Source organism: Amphiprion ocellaris, chromosome 17 (assembly GCF_022539595.1).
Source record: "Amphiprion ocellaris isolate individual 3 ecotype Okinawa chromosome 17, ASM2253959v1, whole genome shotgun sequence".
Taxonomy (NCBI): Eukaryota; Metazoa; Chordata; class Actinopteri; family Pomacentridae; genus Amphiprion; species Amphiprion ocellaris.
The window spans coordinates 31,656,531-31,681,556 of record NC_072782.1 but is presented as its reverse complement, the minus strand read 5'-3'; the positions used below and the strand labels follow the sequence as shown (position 1 = coordinate 31,681,556).

General features: G+C 35.0%; 1 protein-coding gene across 4 annotated transcripts in view; it reads left to right on the top strand.

Moving 5' to 3' along the window:
• Positions 1–25,026, top strand: part of dcc (DCC netrin 1 receptor) — a 305,906-nt gene that overhangs the window by 144,354 nt on the left and 136,526 nt on the right. For all 4 annotated transcript variants that reach the window (XM_055004135.1, XM_055004134.1, XM_055004133.1 and 1 more), the window contains exons 6-7: positions 2,005–2,159; positions 3,471–3,591. In XM_055004135.1, the coding sequence (XP_054860110.1) occupies positions 2,005–2,159; positions 3,471–3,591 (276 nt within the window). The remainder of the gene's footprint in view (positions 1–2,004; positions 2,160–3,470; positions 3,592–25,026) is intronic.

The following is a 25,026-nucleotide window of genomic DNA, read 5'->3' as shown; positions in this document are numbered from 1 at the left end:
TCGTATTTAAAGTACGAAGCTTTTCTTTTCTTTTTCTGTTCCTGATTTCTTTTTTCATTGCTTCTTATGCCGCAATTTCTTTTTTCTCTCAGCAACCCTTTCTTTCTTTCTTTCTTTCTTTTTCTTTATGTTGTCTGTCTTTCTTTCTTTTTGTTGTCTTTCTTTGCTGTTGTTTTTCTTTTTTTTTGTTTTTTCTTTCTTTTTGTTGATTTTCTTTTTTCTTGTTTTTCTTTTTTGTTGGCTTTCTTTTTTCTTGTCTTTTTTCTTTCTTTTTTGTTTTTCTTTCTTTTCGATGTTTCTCTTGTTTTCTTTATTTTTGTTGTCTTTCTTTCTTTTTGTTGTCTTTGTTTTTTGTTGTTTTTCTTTCTTTTTTGCTGTTTTTCTTTCTTTTTGTTGTTTTTTTCTTGTCTTTTTTTCTTTTTTGTTTTTCTTTCTTTTTGGGGTTTCTCATGTTTTCTTTCTTTCTTTTCCATTGTATTTTCCTTCCTCTGTTTTTTCCTGTTTCTTTCTGTCTTTCTTCATTGATCGTCTTTCCTCTCTCCCCTTCCTCTTTCATTTGTCGCCTTTTTCTTGTTTTCTTCCACCATCCTTCTGTTTTTTCCCACATTTATGTCTAAATTAACACCTTTAAATCTGTAACTTTAATAAATATTTTCTGTAATTACCAAAACAGGGAAAATCTGTCAAATGAAAGTCGAAATATGGCTTCATTTTTTTTACAGCGTACCATTAAACTCTCCTCTACTGCTGCTGCAGAAAACGAGTCACACAAAGATGACGAGTTTCACAGGAAAGAAGCTGAAGCTAAATCCTCTTTAGCAGATTATGAGAGTGTCACTTTGATTGACTCTGAACAGAAAGTGCTAATAGTAATAATAATAGTAATCTGCTTACAGAAAGCTTCAGACCTGCTGCAAACACAAAACCCTTCAAACATGATGTTTGCACAACGAATGAATCACTAAAATATTACAACTTGTCATTGTTGGTGTCGTTGACTTCACAAAGCTGCATGTTGGAACAAAAACGGACACATTTTAAAGCAGGAAGGGATTACTTACATGGAAAATAAATGTTTAAATATCTAACTATTAGCCTCAAAGGAGAGTTTTTAGGGTTTAATAAACAACTGGAGGGGATTTTTTTTTTGAGAAGTGCTTCATCAAGTCCATTTTTTCTTAACCATGCTTCTCATAATGATGCTGCCACCACCATGCTTCACGTCATGATGCTGCCACCACCGTGCTTCAGTCATGATGCTGCCACCACCATGCTTCAGTCATGATGCTGCCACCACCGTGCTTCAGTCATGATGCTGCCACCACCATGCTTCACATCATGATGCTGCCACCACCATGCTTCAGTCATGATGCTGCCACCACCATGCTTCACATCCTGATGCTGCCACCAAAAGAAGCTTCCCAGAAATGACTGAAATCCTGAAAATTTCGGGTTTCGATGTTTAGAATTCCTGATTTGCTGCTGCATTGAAATGAAACTCTGGTTAGCATTGTTGCTAACTTTGGCCACCTCAGTCAGCTTTTGGTCTCCACTGACTCTTGAACAATCCTAGATGGGTTCTAAGATTCCCATGTGTGTTGCTCGGACCAAGAAAATACCCCAGAAGTCACACCACACCTATTTAATCAAAACTGTTGATGCTGTGCTAATTCAGTTAGCCCGTTAGCGGAGGTTGAAAACAACAGCAACCCCCCCCAATAAACACCTGAAAATGTCAAATGAATCAGCGGCCGTCTGCGGTGTGATGAATGTTAATGGTCCTCGGAGGGTAATGAGATCAAAAACATTTAGCTCCTTAGTAATAAGCTGCCGGCTTAGTTGGTAATCATGTTAATTAGTTTGTAATTAACTGCGGCGACTTGCTAATGCGAGAGACAATCCTGAAGGAAAAGGAAAAAGGAGCTGAATACTGGGAAATAGAATTCAGCACGAAGGAAGATCTTGTTGTTTATTTGTTCTGTTGTTTTTTGTGTTTCTCTGCAGTTCCTCCTCAGTTCCTCAACTACCCGACCAACACTTACGCCTACGAGTCGACCGACATCGAGCTGGAGTGTGCCGTGACGGGAAACCCACCGCCGACCGTCCGCTGGATGAAGAATGGGGAGGAAGTCATCCCCAGTGACTACTTCCAGATCGTGGTGAGTCTATTTCAACTATTTTCTGCAATGTACAACAGCCCTGAAGACTCAGAACTTTACGTTTTAGTATCTGCTGTTTAATATTGGTAAGTAGAGAGCATTACGGGGATTTAGCTACTAAAGGGGCACCATGACGAAGACTTCTGTGATGCTTAATGACGTCCAGCAAGCACAAGTGGTAAAACTATATCCTTGGAGCATCTGTAACAGCTGCTTTTAAGGTGCTTATCATGTGTCTGTGTCTAAACGTTGAATTGTTCAAAGAAACGCAAGGAATACGACACATCTGCATTCTCAAAAACTGAGAAATAATGTGAAAGACTAGTGTGGGAGGCCACCAAGACTTATATGACTCCTCTGAAAGAGTTACATGCTAGTATACACCGATGTGCCTCACATCATGATGCTGCCACCACCATGCTTCACATCATGATGCTGCCACCACCATGCTTCACATCATGATGCTGCCACCACCATGCTTCATATCATGATGCTGCCACCACCATGCTTTATGTCATGATGCTGCCACCACCATGCTTCAAATCATGATGATGCCACCACCATGCTTTATGTCATGATGCTGCCATCACTGTGCTTCACATTCATATTCTGTTTCATGTAACTCCTTCAGAGGAGTCATATGAGTCTTGGTGGCCTCCCTCACTAGTCTCTTTCTTGAATGAGTGTTAAATTAAATAAATCCCTTTAAGGGGGGTGCATATTAATGCAATCATTTATTTTACATTTTATATTTTGAATTAATTGACATTACTTTGCCGACAATCTGAGTATTTTTTTTAAAGTTTGTTGTCCAAAAAGCCAAACTGCTTTGACCTTTATGATTCAGTGTGGAAAAGCAATAAAAGAAGTAAACTTCCAACTTTGTGACCTCGGTATTTTTCCTCCACATTAACAGTTTAAAGGCTTTTATGTGGCTTTTTAAGGTGGAAATCCATGTTTACCTTTCAAATAAAGGAAAGGCAGAGAATCAAAAGCAGAAAATCAATGAGAAGAAGCCATCAGTTGGGTCCTAGTGTACATATTTTTAATGTGAATCATCTTTATAAAGCACAAAACATGTAAAGCTGAGGGGGTTGGACTTAATGATGTGAGGATAACATGACTCTGCTGCTGTATAATCTGGATATCACTCATAATCTTTAATCCCATTTTCCACTGGCAAGCGAACACACACAGAGTTATTTGTTGCGGCTTATTTGATATTTTCTGACTCGTGTAAAGCTCTGAGCCACTCTGTTGTTTGTTTTTATTGATTTTTTGACACGTTGTTTGTCTTTGTTTGTCTCCCAGGACGGCAGCAACCTTCAGATTTTGGGTTTGGTGAAGTCGGACGAAGGATTCTATCAGTGCATCGCCGAGAATTCGGCCGGCAGCTCGCAGGCGATGGCTCAGCTGCTGCTCCGAGAACCAGGTAGGAAAACACAAACAACCAAACAAAACAAACAAACAAGCAAACATAAACAACACGAGTGTCGCCGTACAAAAACAAAACACAACCTGCTACCATCACCTGTCATCCTCATTTCTGTCATGGTTTAATTTTCTCTGCAAAGTTTTCTGTACATCTCGATGGAGCATTAACCGCCATGATGCTGCTGCCGCCATGCTTCATAATGATGAGGCACGGTGGCGGCATTATGATACAGTAGTGAATAATGTCTGCTTTTTTATTGTGTTGAGTTGAGATTACAAACTGGGTCAGACACTAAGGGAAGTTTTTAATGCTAAAGCTAGCTAAAGATAGCATGTGCAGCTAATTTAGTACATTTTTCTGTATGTATGTATTTAGATTGAGTCCATTTTGTATTGTTTTGTGCGTTTACGTTTCTGAGACACAAAATATACGAGGTTGAACACAATTTCTATTTATAATTGGAGGAAAATTAATGCAAATCCCAGCAGCAGTGATTTAGTTTCTGGTGGAGTTTAGTTAATTGGTTGCAGTGTTCCTCTGTATGTATATGTTATTTAGGCGTTTGGCCAGTTATGTTGGTACGCTTTGAGGAAAAACATGAACACATCTACTCTAATTAATTAGTAGCAGTAGTAGGACTTGCTTATTCCTGATCTCTGTATTTCAGTGTGTCTACAAGGTTATTTTATTATTTTACAGATGAAGATTGTGGGTATAACGATGCAGAAGCTAATTACTGGTCATAGAAGTCACAGTATACAGGAAGTTTACTGACGGAAGTGGTGATTATGAGTTGTTGAAGTTGCGATTATGAGTCCAGGAAGAAATAATTATGACTTATGGAGGTCGTGAGCTGAAGTTATCAAGGTGATAAACACAGATGGAAGTCGTCATTATGAGATGCTTCAGTCTGAAGGCATAGAAATGAGGTGAGTTATGGTTTAGTTTGGTGTAATTATCTGCTCTGACCTTAAAGAACATTTCAAACTGGTGCACCTGTTGGGAAGACTTTGTCATTTTCCCCTGTAAATAGAGGAAATAACACAGAAGCAGAGTGTTTAAACAAATATCTACCTGCAGATTTCCGCAGAATGCATGAATCTTTTAGATTTTTAATGTTTGACACCAATTAACCCTCAAGCATTGATTAAAAAGCTACGCAGAGGTCCTTGAAGACAAAAGTTTGAGAGAGTTGTAAACAATGCTATAAAATTGTTATGTGCCGCTGTTATATTCCTCTTTGGCTACATTTTCTTTAAACCAGGATCAGGGTAATAACTACTAAATAATCATTCATTTTCAGGATTTTTATATTTTATCTCTACATGATACTACAGCAGAAAAAAACAAAACAAAAGACTTAAACTCTGGACCTTAAAGACAAAAATACCCCTGTAAAAAACACCATAAAAATGCTATGTAGTAGAATTATTTAAGGTTAACATCAGTCTTGATCATAACTAGTAAATATTAATTATTTTACAGACTTTTAACCCTGTAAATGCTTTGTAAACATGATGCTGCCGGGGGGAGGGGGGGGTTCGTCCTGAATGCTCTATGATATGACCAAAAGCAAAAACAAACAAAAAATTGTATTTGCTCCATCGACCAAATATGAAAAAATGACACAAGTGATGGAAAACAGTAACAATTATCATATTTAAGAAAAAAAAAAATCCATAATAAAAGTGTAAAAACCATGAAGAGAAAGATTTAATTAGGTAAAGGGGATCAAAAATAGCAGTTTTAATGAGTTTCAATGGGATTTTTTTTGTCTTTAAAGTCCTCATTTCAACTTTAAATTCGAAAATTCCCACTAAAATGCACATATTTGCCATAATTATCTAAATATACATGAACACTGGCAAAATGATCAGCCTGCACGAGGGCTGAGCTGCTTTAAACGGACAGAAAATGGAGAATAATCTACTCTTAGATGCATCAGTGTTGGTTTTACACGCAGGCTGTGTTTTTTGTCCTGGAACTGGGCCTGGACAGCTGGTTCTGTGTTCAAACTGGAGACCAGACTTGGAAAAGAAACACAATCGGCATTAGGTTTGGAGGTTCCTCATCCAGAATCATAAAATACTAATTTAAAAATCAATTTCCTGCGTTTTCTCACCAACGGAGCTCCGAGTTTAGTTCAAGAAACAACCACCTGGGAGTCGTGAGAAACTTTCAGCTTCCTCGTTACCATAGAAACTCCATCCCACTCCATTCATTCTGCTGACGGAGCTTCCTCTGAGCTGCATGTCTGGGAATAAATTAGAATAAAGTAGATTTGAAGATATTTTCCACTTTTCCCCTCAATGATGGGGCGGAATAAGCTGCTGCTCTGGGTTACTTTTTAACTTTGAGATGCCAGAGAGACTGAAAAATGTTGGTTGGTTGAGGTTCATGGAGAATGTGTGCGTGGTATTCATATAAAATCACTACAGCCACATAATAGTCTGTTTTTAGCGTCGTTTTATTGTGAAAACAGTTAATAAATGCTTGTTTCTTACTTTTTAAACTCTCCAAACGCTGTATGAATTGAATCAGTCTGTTAAGTTTAATGGATCCACCTCAAGTCAGCTCATTTTTAGTAAAATTTCAACTCCACTATTTCTGATTTGTCTGAACATTTAGTAGCATTAAGTATGGGTATTTATACACATATGTCAAATTTTAGCTTCAAATGTCAAATATTTTATGAGATTACTGCTTTCAAAACCCACTCGTCAACCCATTTTCAGCAGGTTTTATTGAAATCTGAGTCTGTTTGATCAACAATAGCTGAGGAACTATTAAAGATAAAAACCTGAAATTTTCTCTCTTAGTTCTCATCATGTCATTGAGTCAGAATCTGGAATATTGTGTGGCTGTAAATATAAAAAAAACAGTAAGAAAATGAAGTTAAGATGTTAATGATACATTCTGTCTGGTTCTGTTTATTTTTAATCCATTATTACTTAAAATTCCACGTATAAAATGTGTCAGAACTCTTAAATTGTTGTCAGTATTTGAGAAAATGCAGCTTCTAAACCGTTCCTACCACCTTCTAGAACATCGACGACTCACTTTTAGACTTTTAGCTCATTTTTATCAAACATTTTATTCTGAGTCTGTCTGAACAACAACATCTGAGGAACTATTAGACTTTCTTTTGGGAAATATTAGATCTTAAACCTTCCACTGAGGTAAAACTAGTGTGTTTCATGTATTATTTGTGTGTTTTTAGATGTTTTTAAACAGGACAATCTGCACCACTAGTATACGTACCCTACAAAGTCTACTGGTTACTTCAACAATATCTGAGGAACTAATAAAGATAAATAATCCAATATTCCAGATTCTGAATCAATGACATGATGACAAATAACAGAGAAAATTTCGAGTTTTTGTCTTTAGTAATTTCTCAGATATTGGAAATTTCTCACATTGAAATCTGAGTATGTTTGAACAACATTTCAGGAACTTTTAAAGATAAAAACTTGAAATTTTCACTATTATTATTCAGTTGAAATCAAACTATCAACTAATAGTTTAGTTTTTGTGCTACATGTCAAACCTGCTCAATCAGTTATGAAAGTATATTTAAAATAACTTTACTTCCATTTTTGTGACCCAGTATTTCATATTAAAGTGTTCTACATGCTTAGTTTTGTATTATTGTGACCTGCAGCTACATGTGGTTCAGAAAATATCACTAGTTGACTTCTGGATGATCAGTTTTTTTTTGTTAATTTGTATTCAAAGATGGAACTTTTCAGTGTTTTTTTTCCATATTTGAACCGCTTGTCTGATACTACAGATGGTTAAAGTCCAACGTTTTGTTGACCCGTCCATCCACCCCGACCTCCTCCCTACACATTTCTGGCTTTAATTTTAATCCACAATCAGAGATTATTTGATCTATTTGTCCAATATTCCAGATTCTGAATCAATGACATGATAAGAAATAAGACAGAAAATTTCAGGTTTTTATCTTTAATCGTTTCTCAGATGTTGTTCAGACAGATTCAGATTGTTTTAAAAAACCTGCTGAAAGTGAGTCGACGGGCGATTTTTAATAACTTTTATCTCAGAAAGTATTTGATATATGAAGCTAAAATTTCACAGATATCTTCAAATTTATCCATAGCTCATGATAAAGATGTTTCAAGTAAATCAGAGATGGTCGAGCAGAAGGAACCTGATGATTTAAGGTGGAATAACTCGACTGAATGTTCTGAATGTATTTTCTCCACTTGCAATCTCTTCTAATCAGCCTGCATCAGCCGGTTTGTTTCTGTTGACCAATAAAGTTATTGACTTTCCACTAATGGCGTCCAAAGATCTGACCGTCTGTAAAACCGAGCGTCGTTCTCCCGACGTTCTGCTGCGACGTTCAGTTCCTCAGTAATCAGATTACAGTCTCAGCTGAAGGAACAGCAGGAGGTTCTGGCAAAGAGTCGCTGTTTGCTGTGCAGCGGTGCTGTTTGTGTCGGGGGTTAGAGTCCAGTTAGTCATGTGGTTGGGGGGGGTGACAGTAGCTACACACACAACCACACACAGATACACAAACACAAAGAAACACAATCACACACTTACAAACACAGCAGCAGATGAAGATGCAAACAGCTCAGCCTCTCTGCAGAACACCTGAGTCAGCAAAGTGGAATCACTCTGCATCTAAATGGACCAGAGTGTGTGTGTGTGTGTGTGTGTGTGTGTGTGTGTGTGTGTGTGTGTGTGTGTGTGTGTGTGTGTGTGAGAATGAATAAGTACTCTAAACAGTGAGCGCAGCGATATTCATAATGTGAGTTATTGTGTTTGTGGATCCAGAGACTGCAGATAAAACATGGACTTCCTGCTCTGTGGACTAAATTAAGCAGCGATCCTGTTATTGCATTCACTAAGTCAGAGATTTTCCGAAAAATACAGAAAGAAATGTGCAAACTAAAATGTAAAAACCGAGTAGAAAAGTCTTGTGGACAAGTGTGACCAGTGAAGATGGTCATAAAGCTAATATGATGCATTAAAAACCATGAAAACAGTCGTTTAAGTGATGTTGCAAAATGCTTAACATATATGATGGTAATGATTTAAAGTAGTGAAAAAATTACATACAAGCTGCAGTTGTATGTAAACATGCAGGTTGAGTAAATAAGGACAAAGTGCATAAAGGAAAGACGGTGTAAAGATGCTGATATTTACAGATTGTGTACATCCAGCAGTGAGTAGTGAAGGAAGTCATGTTTTACGTTTTCTAGACAGACTTTAGCTGAACCAACCAACCAACTAGTAAATAAATTAATGAATAAAAACATAAACAAACAAATAACTAAATGCATAAACAAATAAATAATATACAGGTTAAGTTGACAGATTAACATACATAATGTGGACGTTATCTTTATCTGCAATTTTGGATGTTTTTTTGTTTGTTTTGTTTTTTTAAATAGTCGACCTGTAAATAAACACTTTATATATTTTTGGGACTTTATTGGAAAACATCTATAAATGTCGAGAATTGACAAAACAGGGAAAACCTGTAAAATGGGTAAAAATAAAATAATTAAATAATAATAATAATGATCATTTGAAAAATTATACACTGTAGTTTTTTTTTTTTAGCAAATAACAGCAAATACCTGTAAATTAACTTTTTTCCCTGATTTAAATACATTTAAAAAGTGCAATTTCATAGTAAAACATAGTAAAAGAACATATTAACATTTATAAAATGCAGAATTGTGACGTGAACAGTTCTGTCTTGCTGTTATTTATATAGAGATTTAATTTTTATTTTTTTTTACAGTCAACCTGTTAATTAAGACTTTATCTAGAATTTAATACACACACAATGAACTGTTGAAAACCCATTAAAAGAAACATAACTTTATTTTTTAAAAAGTTTTTTAAAAGTTTAAAAAAAACTTTACTAGAGAAGTTAAGCCGCTAACTTTGTGATGAAAACAACGTTAAACTAGTTAAAAACTGGCTTTAGTGTTCTGTCAGGAGGAGAACCGACATGGAGAACGTTTTCTGTCACCTGGACGCCTCCGTCTCACCTGTTCTGCTCTTTTGTTCCTCTCTTTGTCTGGACTTTAATCACCGACAGCAGCACAGATGGTCGCCGTTATGGCTTGGTTACCGTCGCCACGGGAACCCCAGCATCCCAGCAGGCCCACAGCGGCCAATCAGAGGTTCCCGTGAGAAATCACGGCGGGAAACGGGCGTGTGTGTGTGTGTGTGTGTGTGTGTGTGTGTGTGTGTGTGTGTGTGTGTGTGTGTGTGTGTGTGTGTGTGTGTGTGTGTGTGTGTGTGTGTGTGTGTGTGTGTGTGTGTGTGTGTGTGTAATTGTCAGATGCCACCCCGTTGCCCTTGGCAACGTCAGGCCTCTTGATCCTTGAAGTGACTCCTCTCAGACACACGATTATACCACGGTTTTGTTCTCCAACGTGCTTCTAAAACTCTGTAGCGGACTCCATTTACACACAAACACACACACGCACGCACGCACGCACGCACGCACGCACGCACGCACACACACACACACACACGCACACACACACACACACACACACACACACACTGAGGTGCTTCCATTAATACATGCAGGTGATGACCTGATCCGACTTCAAAACACTTAAAATCTGCACAAAATGACGCTCTGTTCTACCTGAAACTTTTATAGCATCAGCTATGAATGTTTATAAACATGTCTGTGGAGTTTTAGCTTGAGATATTAAATACTTTTTGAGATAAATGTATTTAAAAACAGCCCGTTGACTCACTTTAAGCTGGTTTTTATTGAAATCTGAGTCTGTTTGAACAACATTATCTGAGGAACTATTAAAGATAAAAACCTGAAATTTTCTCTCTTATTTCTCATCATGTCATTGATTCAGAATCTGGAATATTGGACAGTAGATCAAATAATCTCTGATTAGGGCGGAGTTGAAATATGGGAAAAAAGTTTCATTTTTGAGCTCAAATTAACAAAAAACTGATAATCCAGAAGTCATCTAGTAATATTTTCTGAACCACATGTAGCTGCAGGTCACAATAATACAAAACCAAACATATAGAATACTTTAATATGAAATACAGAAATGAATATAAAGTGAATTTGAATGAACTTTGGTAACTGATTGAGCAGTTTGACGAGTTGTGGCACAAAACTAAAATATTAGTCGAAAATTTGATCTGAATTTCAAAATGTTTCTCCAAATATCAAAGTAAACATAAGAATTTTTTCATAGAGGCAATTTTGTATTTTTTTGGGACACCACTTTGTAGATATAAACCTGTTTTGGAGGAGATGTGTCATGAAATAGACATGAATAAATAAATAAATGAGCTCAAAGATGGAGCTTTTCATGACGTTTTTTTCTCATATTTCCACTCCTCCATAATCAGAGATTATTTGATCTACTGTCCAATATTCCAGATTCTGAATCAATGACATGATGAGAAATAAGAGAGAAAATTTCAGGTTTTTATCTTTAATAGTTCCTCAGATATTGTTGTTCAAACAGACTCAGATCTGAAACAACAAACCTGCTGAAAGTGGGTTGACAGCTCTAGAACCTTCATTCTAGCCTGATGGAACCATTTCTTTACCACGTCTGATGTGTGTTTGGACTCATTGTCTTGTTGAAACATCCGACTGTGTTCAAGATCAACCTTCTGCTGATGCTTTTAGGTTTTCCTGAAGAATGTGGAGGTAATCCTCCTTCTTCATTATTCCATTGACTTTGTGTAAAGCTCCAGTTCCACAGAGCATGATACTGCCACCTCCATGCTTGATGGTAGGTTTGCTGTTCTTGAGGTTTAAAAATACCCTCAAACCTGCCCAAAAAAGCTTAAAACCAGTCCTCAAAAAGTCTAAAACCAAACCTAAACTACTCCTAAAAAAGTCCATAACCCATCCAAGACAGTCTGAAAGCAGTCTGAATCAAGTTAAAAAAAAAAAATGAAACTGGGCCGACGGGTTGTTTTTAAATACATTTATCTCAGAAAATATTTGATGTATGAAGTTAAAATTCACAAGTAACTTCATAAATATCCATAGTTTATGCTAAAAACATCAGAGATGATTGAACAGAAATTGTCACAGGGGACATTGTTTCTGCAATGTGCAAGAAAAACCTGCAAAAAATGGGTAGACAGGTGATTTTTTAAAAATAAATAAACCTTTAGAAAAGCTTTTTCCTTCTCCTTAAACTCTTTAAAGAAAATGCCAAAAAAAACAACCTCAAGTGAACCTACAAACTTCAATTTGGGACATTTTCCCAAAATTTTCTTTAAAAAATGCAGAAAAATCCACATTTAAACGGCATAATTCAGTCATTAACTCCCTCTGAAACTAAATATACTTTTTTATTTCCTTTTCTTTCACTTTGCTCGTGTATAGTTTTCTATATTTCTTGCGTTTAGCAGCCAGCAGAATGATTTTCGTGCTGCTTTACGACCACAAAGACAGACGGAGGTTGCTGCTGCGTCGGCACTATTTGGTTTTTATGGTAATTTGTTCTCAGATGATTAGAAAAGACAGAAAAGATCCTCCAGAGGCGTCCGAGTTAAACCCTGGTCTGGATCTGGATCTAAACCTCAGCTCATCTCTTCATGCTTTCTTTTCCTTCTTATCTCCTTCACAATCTGACGTCGGGCAGTTTTTATTCTTCTCTGACCTCCGGTTTCATCCCGAGTTCGTCGCTCTGCTTTTGTTTCAGCAGAATTAAGATTCAGGACGTTTTCTCAGCTGATTACTGATAAATTATTGCAGCAGATTCTGGATGGAAACAGATTCTGTGTGTCTGCAGCTGTTTTAGTGGAAAAGAATTTGAGTTTCAGACCATTTAATGAAGGATAATTTGCAGTTATACTCATTTAAAGTCACGTTTCAGCTTTGAATTCGGTTAAAATTAGGTTTAGATTTGAGTTAAATCCAGGTAAAGGTTTAGATTGCAGTCAACACCAGGTCTTTGAGCATAGAATATGGATATTTATAAAGATATTTGTTCAATTTGAGCTGATATATTCCAGCTAAAACAGGGCAAATCTGTAGATTAATGGTTAAAAAAGTTTATTTACCATTTTCAATACATAATATACACAATTTTCCTTAACATAATAATAATATCCGTAAAATAATTGCATATTTTTAGCTCATTTCAATACAGTAAGGCTGTGTGTTTTTACTGTCCAACAACTTATCTGTAAAAGGATTTTTTTGTATTTGTCAGTTTATGTACAGATTATTTTCTCTCAAATAACTTGCTATTTTTACTACTAAAACATACAGATTTTAATGTGAACATTATTTGATATTTATTGATTTGTTAATTTTATTTCATTTTATCTTTTAAAGTCGACATGCAAATTAATATTTTTTTTCTTTGACTTCATGAGATATAAACCATAATAAACTGGTAAAACAACTGCATTCTGTGAATTAACAGTTTAAAAAATATAAAATTCTTCGATATTTAATATATATATAAAATTTTTATTTCAAGCAGATATCTGTAAAATAATGAAAATTAATTAAATTTTAATTTTAATTTGCTAATTTCAACACAGTAAAATTGTGTAATCTTATAGTCAAACATTGTAAAAGAACAAATTATTATTTTTGAAAATACAGATTTTTGATGTGAACATAATTTGACCTTTATTTATTTATTACAGTCAGATGGGATTTTTCTAGATGTAAACTGTAATAAACTCGTAAAAAACAGGTCAATTCAGTAAATTACCAGTTAGAAAAATAAATTAACTATTTTTCTGTATGTAATATTCATAATTTTTCTTTTAAATAACAACAAATACTTGTAAAATAATTATATTTTTGCTCATTTAAACACAGTAAAGTTGTGTAATCTTATAGTCAAACATTGTAAACGAACAAATTACTATTTTTAAAAATGTTGAATTTATTTACAGTTTTTTTGTTTGTTTATTTAAATCAATATATAAATGATTACTTTCGTTGCAATTTTATTAATTATTATCTGTAATTTATCTATAAAACGAGTTTTTCAGTCCTTATTATATATTTTTATTTTTAGCTTTCTAGCAACAGCAACTATCTGTAAAATATTTGCAATTTTTGCTGATTTAAATAAAAAAAAACAGATAGTTAATGTTGAATATTATTTACATATTTTTGTGATGTTTTAGAGTTAACATGTAAATTAGTACATTTTTTCTGTGATTTTACCAGATATTATTCAACAAAACTGGGAAAATCTGTAAAATAACAGTTGAAATATGATTTTCAGTCCTTAATATAATTTATTATTATTATTATTATTATTATTATTATTATTATTATTATTATTATTATTATTATTATTATTATTATTATTATTGTTTATTATTGTTATTATTTAGAACTGCAACTATATGTAAAATAATTGTATTTTTTACTGATTTAAATACAAAAAAGATACAAAAATACACAAATTTTACAGATTATACTGATTTTTTTCCAATGTATTCAACTTGATAAGAAAAACCGAAAGTGATAATCATTTAGAAGCCGGTCTTTTTGTGTTGCATTTATTTTAATTTGTAGTTTTTCACATTTCTTTGCGTCTCTTCATCTTTTAATTCAGTAAATAATGTCCAGAAAAAGACAGAAAAGATCATTTCTGAATGGCTGAAGGAGGGAAAAGGTAGAGAGAGGATCAGGATGGATGGAGAGAGAGAGAGAGAGAGAGAGAGAGAGAGAGAGAGAGAATTCAATCAGCCGGGGTGATGCTGAGGAGAGAAAAGATGGAGGGAAAAAAGAGAAGAAGAAGAAGAAGAAGAAGAGGGTCAAGCGAAGGGCAGCGAGACAGAGAGAGAGAGAGAGAGAGAGAGAGACAGAGAGAGAGAGGAAGTGTGTCAACCATGACAGATTTGTATTCCAGAGTGAGCCTCTGACCTTAGAAAGCATCACAACACACACACTGGAAAACACACACTAACACACACACACTAGAAAACACACACACTAACACACACTAGAAAACACACACACTAACACACAGTAAAACACACACACTAACACACACTAGAAAACACACACTAACACACAGTAAAACACACACACTAACACACTAAAGCACACACACACACACACACACACACACACACACACACACACACACACACACACACACACACACACACACACAGTGAAATGCTTTTACTTCATCACCTCAGTGTATATAGGAAGGGGGGGGTCTGTTGCCAGGCGACCGCAGCCTCCTCCTCCAGACGAGTGTGTGTGACAGGTAGAGATACATATTAAGTGTTTGCCCCACAGCGAAATGAGAAAGACGACCAGTAGAACCAGTAGGACCAGTAGGACGAGTAGAACCAGTAGGACCAGCAGGATGAATAGAACCAGTAAGACCAGTAGGACCAGTAGAACCAGTAGGACCAGCAGGATGAATAGAACCAGTAGGACCAGCAGGATGAATAGAACCAGTAGGACCGTTAGAACCAGGAGAACCAGTAGGACCAGTAGAACCAGTTTAGATCTACAGCTGGGAACTAAAGTTCACATCGATGTTGAGTCTCCAGCGAGTCTTAGAACTCACACATGAATCTTTGTCGCAACAAACAATCATGAATTTAGCTTCTTTCAATGAATTATGATGCTGCCACCTCCATGCTCGATGGTAGGTTTGGTGTTCTTGGGGTTAAAAGCCTCACCTGGGTCATAAATATACATACAGCAATGCATGGTGGTGGCACTACATCATTCATTCCCAGATAGCTGTGACTAAATGTTCTTCGTAGACACTCTGTGGTCTGCAGGTTTTAATGTGTAAATTGTGATTTTATCACAAAAGGAAAATAATTTCCATGTATATGAAGGAAATCTTTCACTATCTGGTTTCATTTTCATGCTAAACTCTGCTTCACTGCCGCCTGGACGATGCTTTCTTTCTTTTCTTTACTTTTCTTTTCTTCCTCGTCGTCGTTTTGTCATCTGCAGATTCTCTCTCCTCCTCTTCGTCGTCTTCCTGGTCATTTTCTTTTCCTCTTTCTCGCCTCCATCTCTCTCCTCCTCCTCTTCATGTCCTCCGGTGACAGATTCTTCTTTTCTTTTCTTATTTATTTCTTTTCAGTGACAGACATTTTGTGCTGCGACTCTAAAAACAACAACAACCTCCAACACGACAAAACAAACCCAGACGTCTGCCGAGTGTCATTTCAATCCACGGCGAGCGGCGACCTGCAGACGCCTTCAGAGCTCCGGATTTAATGAAATTCAGCTCAATAACACTTGTTTGATTTCCAGATATAGAGAGAAACAAACAGAGAAATGCAGCTCTGAGATCTGGTTTTCTCTCTCTGAGCGTTTTATTAGGAACAGAAGAAACACAGCAACTTCTTCTGCAAAGATTCTGCTTTATTCTTATTTTTCAGACATTTTATTAATGATCTCTGCACATATTATTCATGTTTTTCAGGCAATTAAAAATAAAATGTTTTGACAACGTTTGACATTTTACTCATATTGCTGTAATTTCTAACATTTATTGAAACATTTTTTTTAGTAATACTTTATGGCCGTTTTAATTACATTTTGCGGACATTTTATGATTGTTATTTTTTTGGAAATATTATCCTTATATATTATTTAGATATTCCAAAAAAATTAAACAATCATTATTTTCTTCCTAATATTTTTGAATTTTTAAAAATTATTTTTCTAAGAATTAAAAAAATGTCCAAAACTGTCACTCTAAAAAAAAAAGAAAAATATGTTAAAAATCAATAAAGTCTAAAAAGATATTGAGTGAAATGTCAGAGAATCATGAATAAAATGTCATAAAACAAATTAATAAAAATATCTGAAATACAATAATAATGAATCAAAAATAATATATCCCAAAAATATGACTAAAACATAAAAAAATATATAAATAAATTGAACATAATAAAAATCAAAAATCTTAAAATATATTATTTTAAAAACATAAATAATTAAGTATTACTAAATTGTAAAAATCCAAATAAATAAAGGTTTAAAAAAATAATATCAAAAATCATAGAAAATATGAGCATGAGTCAAAAATAGCACAATATCTTTTTTTAAATTTTAATATTTAAATATCTAAAAAAATACTAAAATGTCAAAACCAAATAAATTAATAAATATATAAAAATAAAATATATCAAAAATTACAGGAAATATGAGCATGATTCAAAAATAAAAAATAAAATAAATGTAAAAAAAATCTTAAATAAATATACAGCCAGAAAATGTTACTAAAATGTAAAAAAAACCTAATAAGTGAATAAATAACTAAAAATCTCAGTAAGAATATTAAAAATGACACAAAATATGAGTATGAATCAAAAATAAAAAAAAATGTTATTTAAAAAAAATAAAATAAAAAAATCATAATTAAGCATCCAGAAAATTTCAGTTAAATAAAATAATAAAAGTAAAATGTCTAAAAAAGTAAAGTAAAATACCGCAAAATTATGACAAAAAATGTTGAAAAACAACAACAAACAAAAGAATAACAAAATAATTACAGTTTCAAAAGTCAGGAAAATAAATCGAAAAATGACATAAAAATATCAGCAAAAACGTCAGAAAAATGTTTTTAAATTATTTAAAATGTACTATATAATATAATATAATATAATATAATATATTTTGCTAATCAGATTTCTGTTTTCTGCAGCTTTAACAGCAAACAGCAATAAAAAGCTTTAAAAATCAAAATTCTAACTGCAGTTTGAGGTAAAGAAGCTGAACATTATTATTTGTGTTTTCACGTCTGTTTGCTCTCCACACTTTTTCTTTAGAATCATTTTCCTCTTTCTGCGTCGCTCCGCATAATAAAACTAATAAAAAATACAGAAAGAAGAGGAGGAGGAAAATATTTATCTTCTCTCCTCTCATAGCTGATGTTTGTGCGACGTCGGCTTTTATCGACCGAAGAAACTGGAAGGTCGTCTGAACGTGTGAATATCGACCAGTTAGTGTGTGTGTGTGTGTGTGTGTGTGTGTGTGTGTGTGTGTGTGTGTGTGTGTGTGTGTGTGTGTGTGTGTGTGTGTGTGTCACCTCCAGCATTGATCCCCTTTGTGATGAAACACCTTCCCATCAGCCCCTTCATCATCGCCCAGCAGGAGCAGGAAGTGAAGCTGTGGTCGTTATTGAATGAATCCTGCAGAGTGAAAAATATTTCTTTAAAAATGCATTTTACAAAAAAAACAAAAACACACACCTGTTCCACCGGTTTGTGTTTCTCGTGCATGTTTCAGTTTGTAAATCGACCTTTTAAGTCAAACTGTGGCTGTTCTACGATGAAAAACCATAAAAACTAACTGGACACCTGCTGCTTGGGTAGTGGATATTTCCTGGATTTAATGTGTAGCTTCTGGATATATAGCTGGTGTCTAATTCCTGGAAAACAGCAGCTAATGTTGGCTCGTTTAGAGCAATGGGTGGTTGATTATTCCAAGTAGTGTTAAATTACAGAAGGTGGTTGATACTTCCTGGATAATGCACACTTGGTTGGTTATTCATGGATGACTGATGCTGGGGCACTCAGAGCAACGGGTGGTGGATATTTGCTGGATAATGACTTCTGTTCATTGTATTGGTAATCTATAATTTCTAGACAGCTGCAGCTCGTGCCTATTTATACAGGGTAGTGGATAATCCTGGATACTTACAAGGTTTTCTTGTACAACTTGGGTTTGCTTTTATAGGTAAACATATTGGTAGTAGATATTTGCTGGATTTTGAGGATAGTGGGTATTTTCTGGAAAAGGAAATCATTTATATGTTCGGATCTGAAAATTAATATCCGGATACCACCGTCGGGACCGAATATTCGGATATTCGGGTCCAGCCCGAGTAGATGGTGCCCATTGACACAGGGTAGGGGATAATTCTTGGATGGTGCACTCAGTGGGTTATTCTTGGGCAACTGTAGCTTCTTAATTTCGACAAAACAGTTAAATGATGGTATTTGTTGGATGATGAGGGCAGTGGGTATTTCTGAAAATTCCATTTGGTACCAATTTATACAGAGTCATGGATAATTGCTGGATTGCTCACGGCTGGTAGGTTATTTTAGGACAATTACAACACGTTTGTTTTGATGGGCTGTTATAATTCCTGAACAATTTAAATGTTTTCATTTATACAAGCCAATCTATAATTCCTAGATAGCTGTAGTAGCTCGTGCCCATTTATAAAGGATAGAGGCTAATTCCTGGATAGCTCACATGTAGTAGGTTGCAACCCACGTTTGTTTTTGACAGGCAGGTATAATTCCTGGAAAACTGCTGCCAGTGTTGGTTTACGTCGAGCATGAAGGAATGGATATTTGCTGGATGATCAGTGGGACTTGTGCTCATTGCATTGGACAAGTTTGGCTTGCTCTGGGGGTCAGGCATATGGGTTCTGTAAAGTGACTCGAGAGAATTTGACTGTAATTGGCGCTATATAAATAAAATTGAATTGAATTGAATTGAATTGGGTATTTTCTGGAATGTGTTCTCATTTATAAGAGCTAATCTATAATTCCTAGACAGCTGTAGTACCTTGTGCCTGTTTATACAGGGCAGAGGATAATTCCTGGATGGTTCATGTGATTTATTTCGTGTTGACGGGTCTGTATAATTCCTGGAGCAGCATGTGCTGTATTATTCATGTGAGCGGATATGCACCTGGCTGCTCATTCATGCATGACAATGAATAATTCCCACAAGGCTGCTGTTCGTGCTCGTCCATACAGGGTCGTGGTTAATTTCTGGATGACGGTAGCTCTTTGCTCGTTTATGTGCCTGTTTGCAGCACACGGTGACGGACGCCGCCGCTACCCACGATGCATTTCATTCTTCTTAAAGCCAAACACAGAATATAAAACAGATTTTACATTCCTGTAGAAGTTTCATTGCATCAGAAGCTCAGACTCGCCGCTGTGTTTGAGTTTTATCTCGTGCTGTCAGTCCTTCAGCAAAACAGTTTTTTTCTCGTCTACAAAGTGATTTTTATGGTGAAATTATTCAAAACACGAGGTGCTAAAAACGTGGAGTGTGATAAGACGTGACGGCTTCACATCTGCTGGGGAAGCCGAGATAGACGGAGGCGAGAACATGAGAGGAAGTGAGATAAAGCCGGATAAATCTGCTGCCACGGTCCGAAAAATCTGTCTCTGCTCGATCCTTTATTCACAGTTTTACTCAGATCAAACATCCAAACTAACGCAGGTCAGAGGAAACTTCTGGAGCCTGGACATGACGAACCTGAACCGATAAAAACGGAACGTTTTCAGCAAAGACTCTGAGAATAGACCTAAAACACCGAACATCAGAATACGTCATAGCTGGAGAGAAAAAGAATTTAAAGAGACTAGATGGAGGACACCAAGACACCTATGACTCCTCTAAAGAAGGAGTTACAAGAAAGACTAGAGGGAGGCCACCAAGACACATATGACTCAGTAGAACCTTCTAACACTACCAGTACTTTCTCCAGCTGTTTAGTTTCTATAATTCTGGTGTTAGATTTCATCATGGAGGGAAACGAGTCATGTTTTGTGTAACCAGGTTAACTACGTTGCCGTGGTTACTCCGCGGTAGAGCTTATTATGGGATGTCCAGGTCACCTCAGAGGTTTCAGAGTTCTCTTGTGTTTCCTGCTTCATGGTAACAACGTGACAGAAAACCACCTGGAATTACTGCAGTAACTCGGCTTTTACTGCAAATGACAGCCAGAAACAGCAGCAGCTCTCAGGGTAAATTACTGCCAGCAGACAGACAGACAGACAGACAGACCACAGGAAACACACTGTGGAGAAAGTTCAGCCTCATCTAGAAGCATTTTATCAGAGAACAGAAACCTGCTGCATCTCCGTCCTATCAGCTGCTTTCTAAAACACATACATGTAATAATACATGTTAAATAATGCAGTTTATTCTCCACAGCTCAGATACTGTAACAGAAAAATATGTCACAGATGCAGAAAATACACCAATTAAATCAAAATAAAATCACCTGAAGCAGCTGATTTCTGATTCTCTGTGAGACAAATAAGTAAAAAAAAATACAAATAAAATATATAAAGATGAGAAATTAAAGATGAACTGAAGCAGCAAAAACAGGTCATACAGAAAACTATTATTATTGTTGTTATTATTATCATATAAATTATTTACCTTTTAGATTTTTATATATTTAGTTTCCCTTTAAAATATCTGTAATTTAACAAAACAAAAAAATCTGTAAAATATATTTACTTTTTTTTTATCCTTAATGTAAACAAATTTTCTTTTTAAACATCAGCACATCTGTAAATTATTTTATTTGTTCTTTTAAATACAGAAAAAATTACATTTTTACTGTCAAACATTGTGAAATAACTAAATACCATTTACAAAAAATATATATTCCTGATGTGGATGTTATTTACTGTTTTGTTCTGTTTTTTTCCTTTTACAGTTGTGTAAATTAGTAAATTTTTTTCTTTGCTATGTTGTTTTTTACTACTTTTATTAAAATTATGAGATTAATATGTGTAAAAATAACTGTTCAAATATTATTTACATTTTTTAAAAATTCTTACTATACCCAATTTATTCTTTTCAATCATGGCAAATATCTGAAAATATATCAATATATATTTTTGATGGATTAAATACAGTTAAATAATAATAATAATTTAAACATAATTTTACTTTTACACATTACTTAAATATAAATTAACCATGTGTAAAAATGCAGATATTTGATGTGGATATTACTGACATTTTGACCAGTTGTTTTGTTGTTGTTTTTCCAGTTAACATGCAATTAATGCATTTTTTTCCTGAAATTTACTAGATTTATCCATAATCTAACAAAACAGGGACACAGTGTTTACACTAGCATTTTATATCCATAATATGAATAACTTATCATCTAAATTGCAGCACATATCTGTAAAATGATATTTTTATACTCTTCTAAACAGTAAAAAAAAATTAAAATTAAAAAGTAATATTAGCGCCCACATTGTCAGAATTAATTATTAGTTATAAAAGTATAGCTCTGTTTGTTTAAAATTAATTCCTTAATGTGCACATTAAAAACATGTAAACATGTTGTTCTGTTTTACTAATTATTTTCAGTAATTTAACAAAATGAAAATCAAATCTCTTTACTAAATATGTTAATATTTATACTACTGTTTTTCTAATTTTAAAGTACAGACTTTTCTTCCAGACAACAACAAATATCTGTAATCTGTAATTATGATTTTTTGTTGTTGTTTTGAATATAGTAAACAAATAACAGAATTTTACAGGTTTTTTTGTTTGTTTTTTACAGTTAACATTTAAGTGGCACATTTTTTCCTCTGTAATTTTACTGGATATTATCTGTAATTTAACAAAACAGAGAACGTACACATGGGATCTTTTAACAGTACAGAAAGTTAAACACCAGCAGCTTTAAGCTATTTAACAGATAACACAGAAAAAAACAGGATTCTAAAGGAAACTCCTGTTTTATTTTGGGGCGTCTACGTGACTTTATTCAGCTTTTGGTCATTAAAGTCGCTTTAAAGCTTCAGGTCTCTCAGATATACTTAAGATGCAGCAGATTTCCAGGAATAAAACTCCATCTGAGAGGAATTCCAGACCGCAGGGCCGAGCCGAGCTGCGTTTCTGTGGCGGTCTTAACGGCAGCTGGCTGAAATGAGGCCTGAAATTGAGTTCAGGAAGAGAGAAAGGCTGAGAGAGCGAGGTCAGCAGTCTGCTTCTGCATAAATAGAGGTTAAAAGAGACGCAGGGCGAGGATGTGGAGAATATTTATAGCAGAGGATCTATTCTACATATCAGAAGCCTCCGTAATGTATTTCTGCTGCATTAGTGCTCCAGACACTGGAGATGTGTGGACGGATGTTTCAGCTTCTACAGAGTTTAACTTGGATTCACCAGCAGCTGCAGCAGGAATTAGACTAAAATTAAAAGTTTATTTCATTATTTTAGCAAGAAACAGAGCCGAAAACTGCAGTTCCTCAAATGTCCACTAGAAGCTGCATTTAAAAAAGAATAAGTCCTCATAGACGTCCATGTTAAAATGCCTAATTTTACAGCAGAAATAAACACGTTTACAGCCTGATATAGAAACATCTTAGGTCTTTGTAGCTAGTTTTGTACTTCATTACAACCGAACAGGAGGTGAATTTTTCATAAAACTCATCCATTTCAATTTTATTAAGGTTTAAATCACACATAATTAAGACAACATCCATAACACACAAGTGGCAAACTTCAGCAATAAGAAATAAAATCAATATTTTACTGCCAAAAACTAACTGCAGTTCCCCAAATGTCCACTACACAAAAAAAGTCCTCATTGACCTCCATGTTAAAATGTTCAACTTTACAGTAGAAATAAACGCATTTAGAGCTTGGTGAAAACAGTTTTCGTCTCTATAGCTACCTGCTACATTCATGATAACTGTACTGGAGGTAAATCTTTATTTAACTCATCTGTTTAAATTTTATTAAGGCCTAAAGTTATGCGTTTATATTAAAATGTCCAATTTTACAGCAGAAATAAACTGCTTTTATCTCGATAGCTACCTTCCTCATTCATGACAACTGTATGAGTGTCATTTTTTTTAACCCAGTTGTACAAATATTATGATACTATGCAACTAAACTTGATCCTCAAATACGTTTAAATATCCAGATTTGATGGTTTTTCAGGCTAAGGATCGAGATGTTGCTTTGTCAATCACTTGTTGCTATGCTGCTATTACGGCTGCTTTTATAGCCGCTGCTCCATTTATCTTTGCTGCTACTACTTTAATTATTTTGTTAATTAGTTAACTAATTTAAGCAGTCTTAAAACTTGAGTATGTGATGAACAAAACGGTATCTGGAAACTCAAAACCATCTATTCTGCACAAATGCTGACTATTTTCAGTATATAAAAATAGCAAATATCTGTAAAATGGTGATATTTTTTGCCGAAAGACACTAAAGGACATGAGAAAATAATGAAATACCATTTGTACATATGCAGAATTTTGATGTGGACATTATGTACATTTGTGTTGTTTTGTTTTGTTGTTGTTGTTTTTACAGTGTATACACAACCAGTCAAAAGTCTGAAGACACTTTCTCATTTCAGTGAATGAGAACCTGTCTCCAGACTTTTGACTAGTTGTGTATATTTAGTAAACATAATTTTGTGTACAAATAGTAGTAAATATCTGTAAATCTGTGATTTAAATACTATAATAGAACAATTCCTTACAAATAACAGCAAAGTATCTTGTAAAATAATGGTAGTTATATAGTTATATTTTTTGCTCATTTAAATACAGGTAAATTGATTTTTTTTTTAATATTTCACATGCAAATGAATGCTTTTTTTCTATGATTCTTTAATAAATATTAACTGTACTTTAACAAAAGCAGTGAAAATCTGTCAAATAACAGTTAAATATAAGGGTCAAAAGATGTTTTTACAGTCTTTTGACAGAGTTGTCTGTTAAAAATTCCTGTGCAGGAATGAACGTTTTTAAGGTGCTTTAAGGCTTAAAGTTCTGAAAACAGATGGACAGATGCTCAGATATCTGCTTTTTTGTGTGAATTTCTGCCGTTACGTGACATAAAACATATATAAATTCCTTTGAAATGATCAGAATCCAGCCTCCGAACTGCTCTTTACCTGACAGATGATGTTTATTTCCCACAAACAGCCTTTAATGTCTGCGTTTAAATTTATTCCAAGCACGGAAAACAAGAAACGGTGCAGCAGGTGAGACGTTGTCGGCTTTGATACGAGCCGAACACGCAGCTTTTTCCTGTTTGTGTAGAACTTCTGATTCTCCAGAGCATTAAAATAAATAAATGAATAAATAAAAAACAGACAAAGAGAGAAAAAGTGTGATTTGTTGGCTGCAGAGCTGAAAACAAAAAACAAAAAACACAACTCCCCTAAAGATCATCCAGGCAGCAGAAACAATATAAATGCAGATGTGTGTGTGTGTGTGTGTGTGTGTGTGTGTGTGTGTGTGTGTGTGTGTGTGCGCACAGGTATCATCTGTCGCCGGGCAGACTACCCTGCGGTGTAATTTTCGCCTCTCATCCAGATTGTTTTCTTCTTCGCTGGTGTCTGACTGTGTTATTTAGGCGGCCGTGTTTTCCGGCAGCGAGCCACGCTTTACTGCTCGACTCTCCGGGTCACCGAGCAGCGTCCAATCAGCACCTCACACCAGGAAACCTCATTTCAGAGCCCAGAGGAGGCCTCCGTCTCTACGTCCTCCATCTTTATTTACCTTTTTACCTCCGTCTCTTTCTACTTCCTGTTCTTTTACCTCCGTCTCTTTCTACTTCCTGTTGTTTTTACCTCCATCTCTTTCTACTTCCTGTTGTTTTTACCTCTGTCTCTTTCTACTCCTGTTCTTTTTACCCTCGTCTCTTTCTACTTCCTG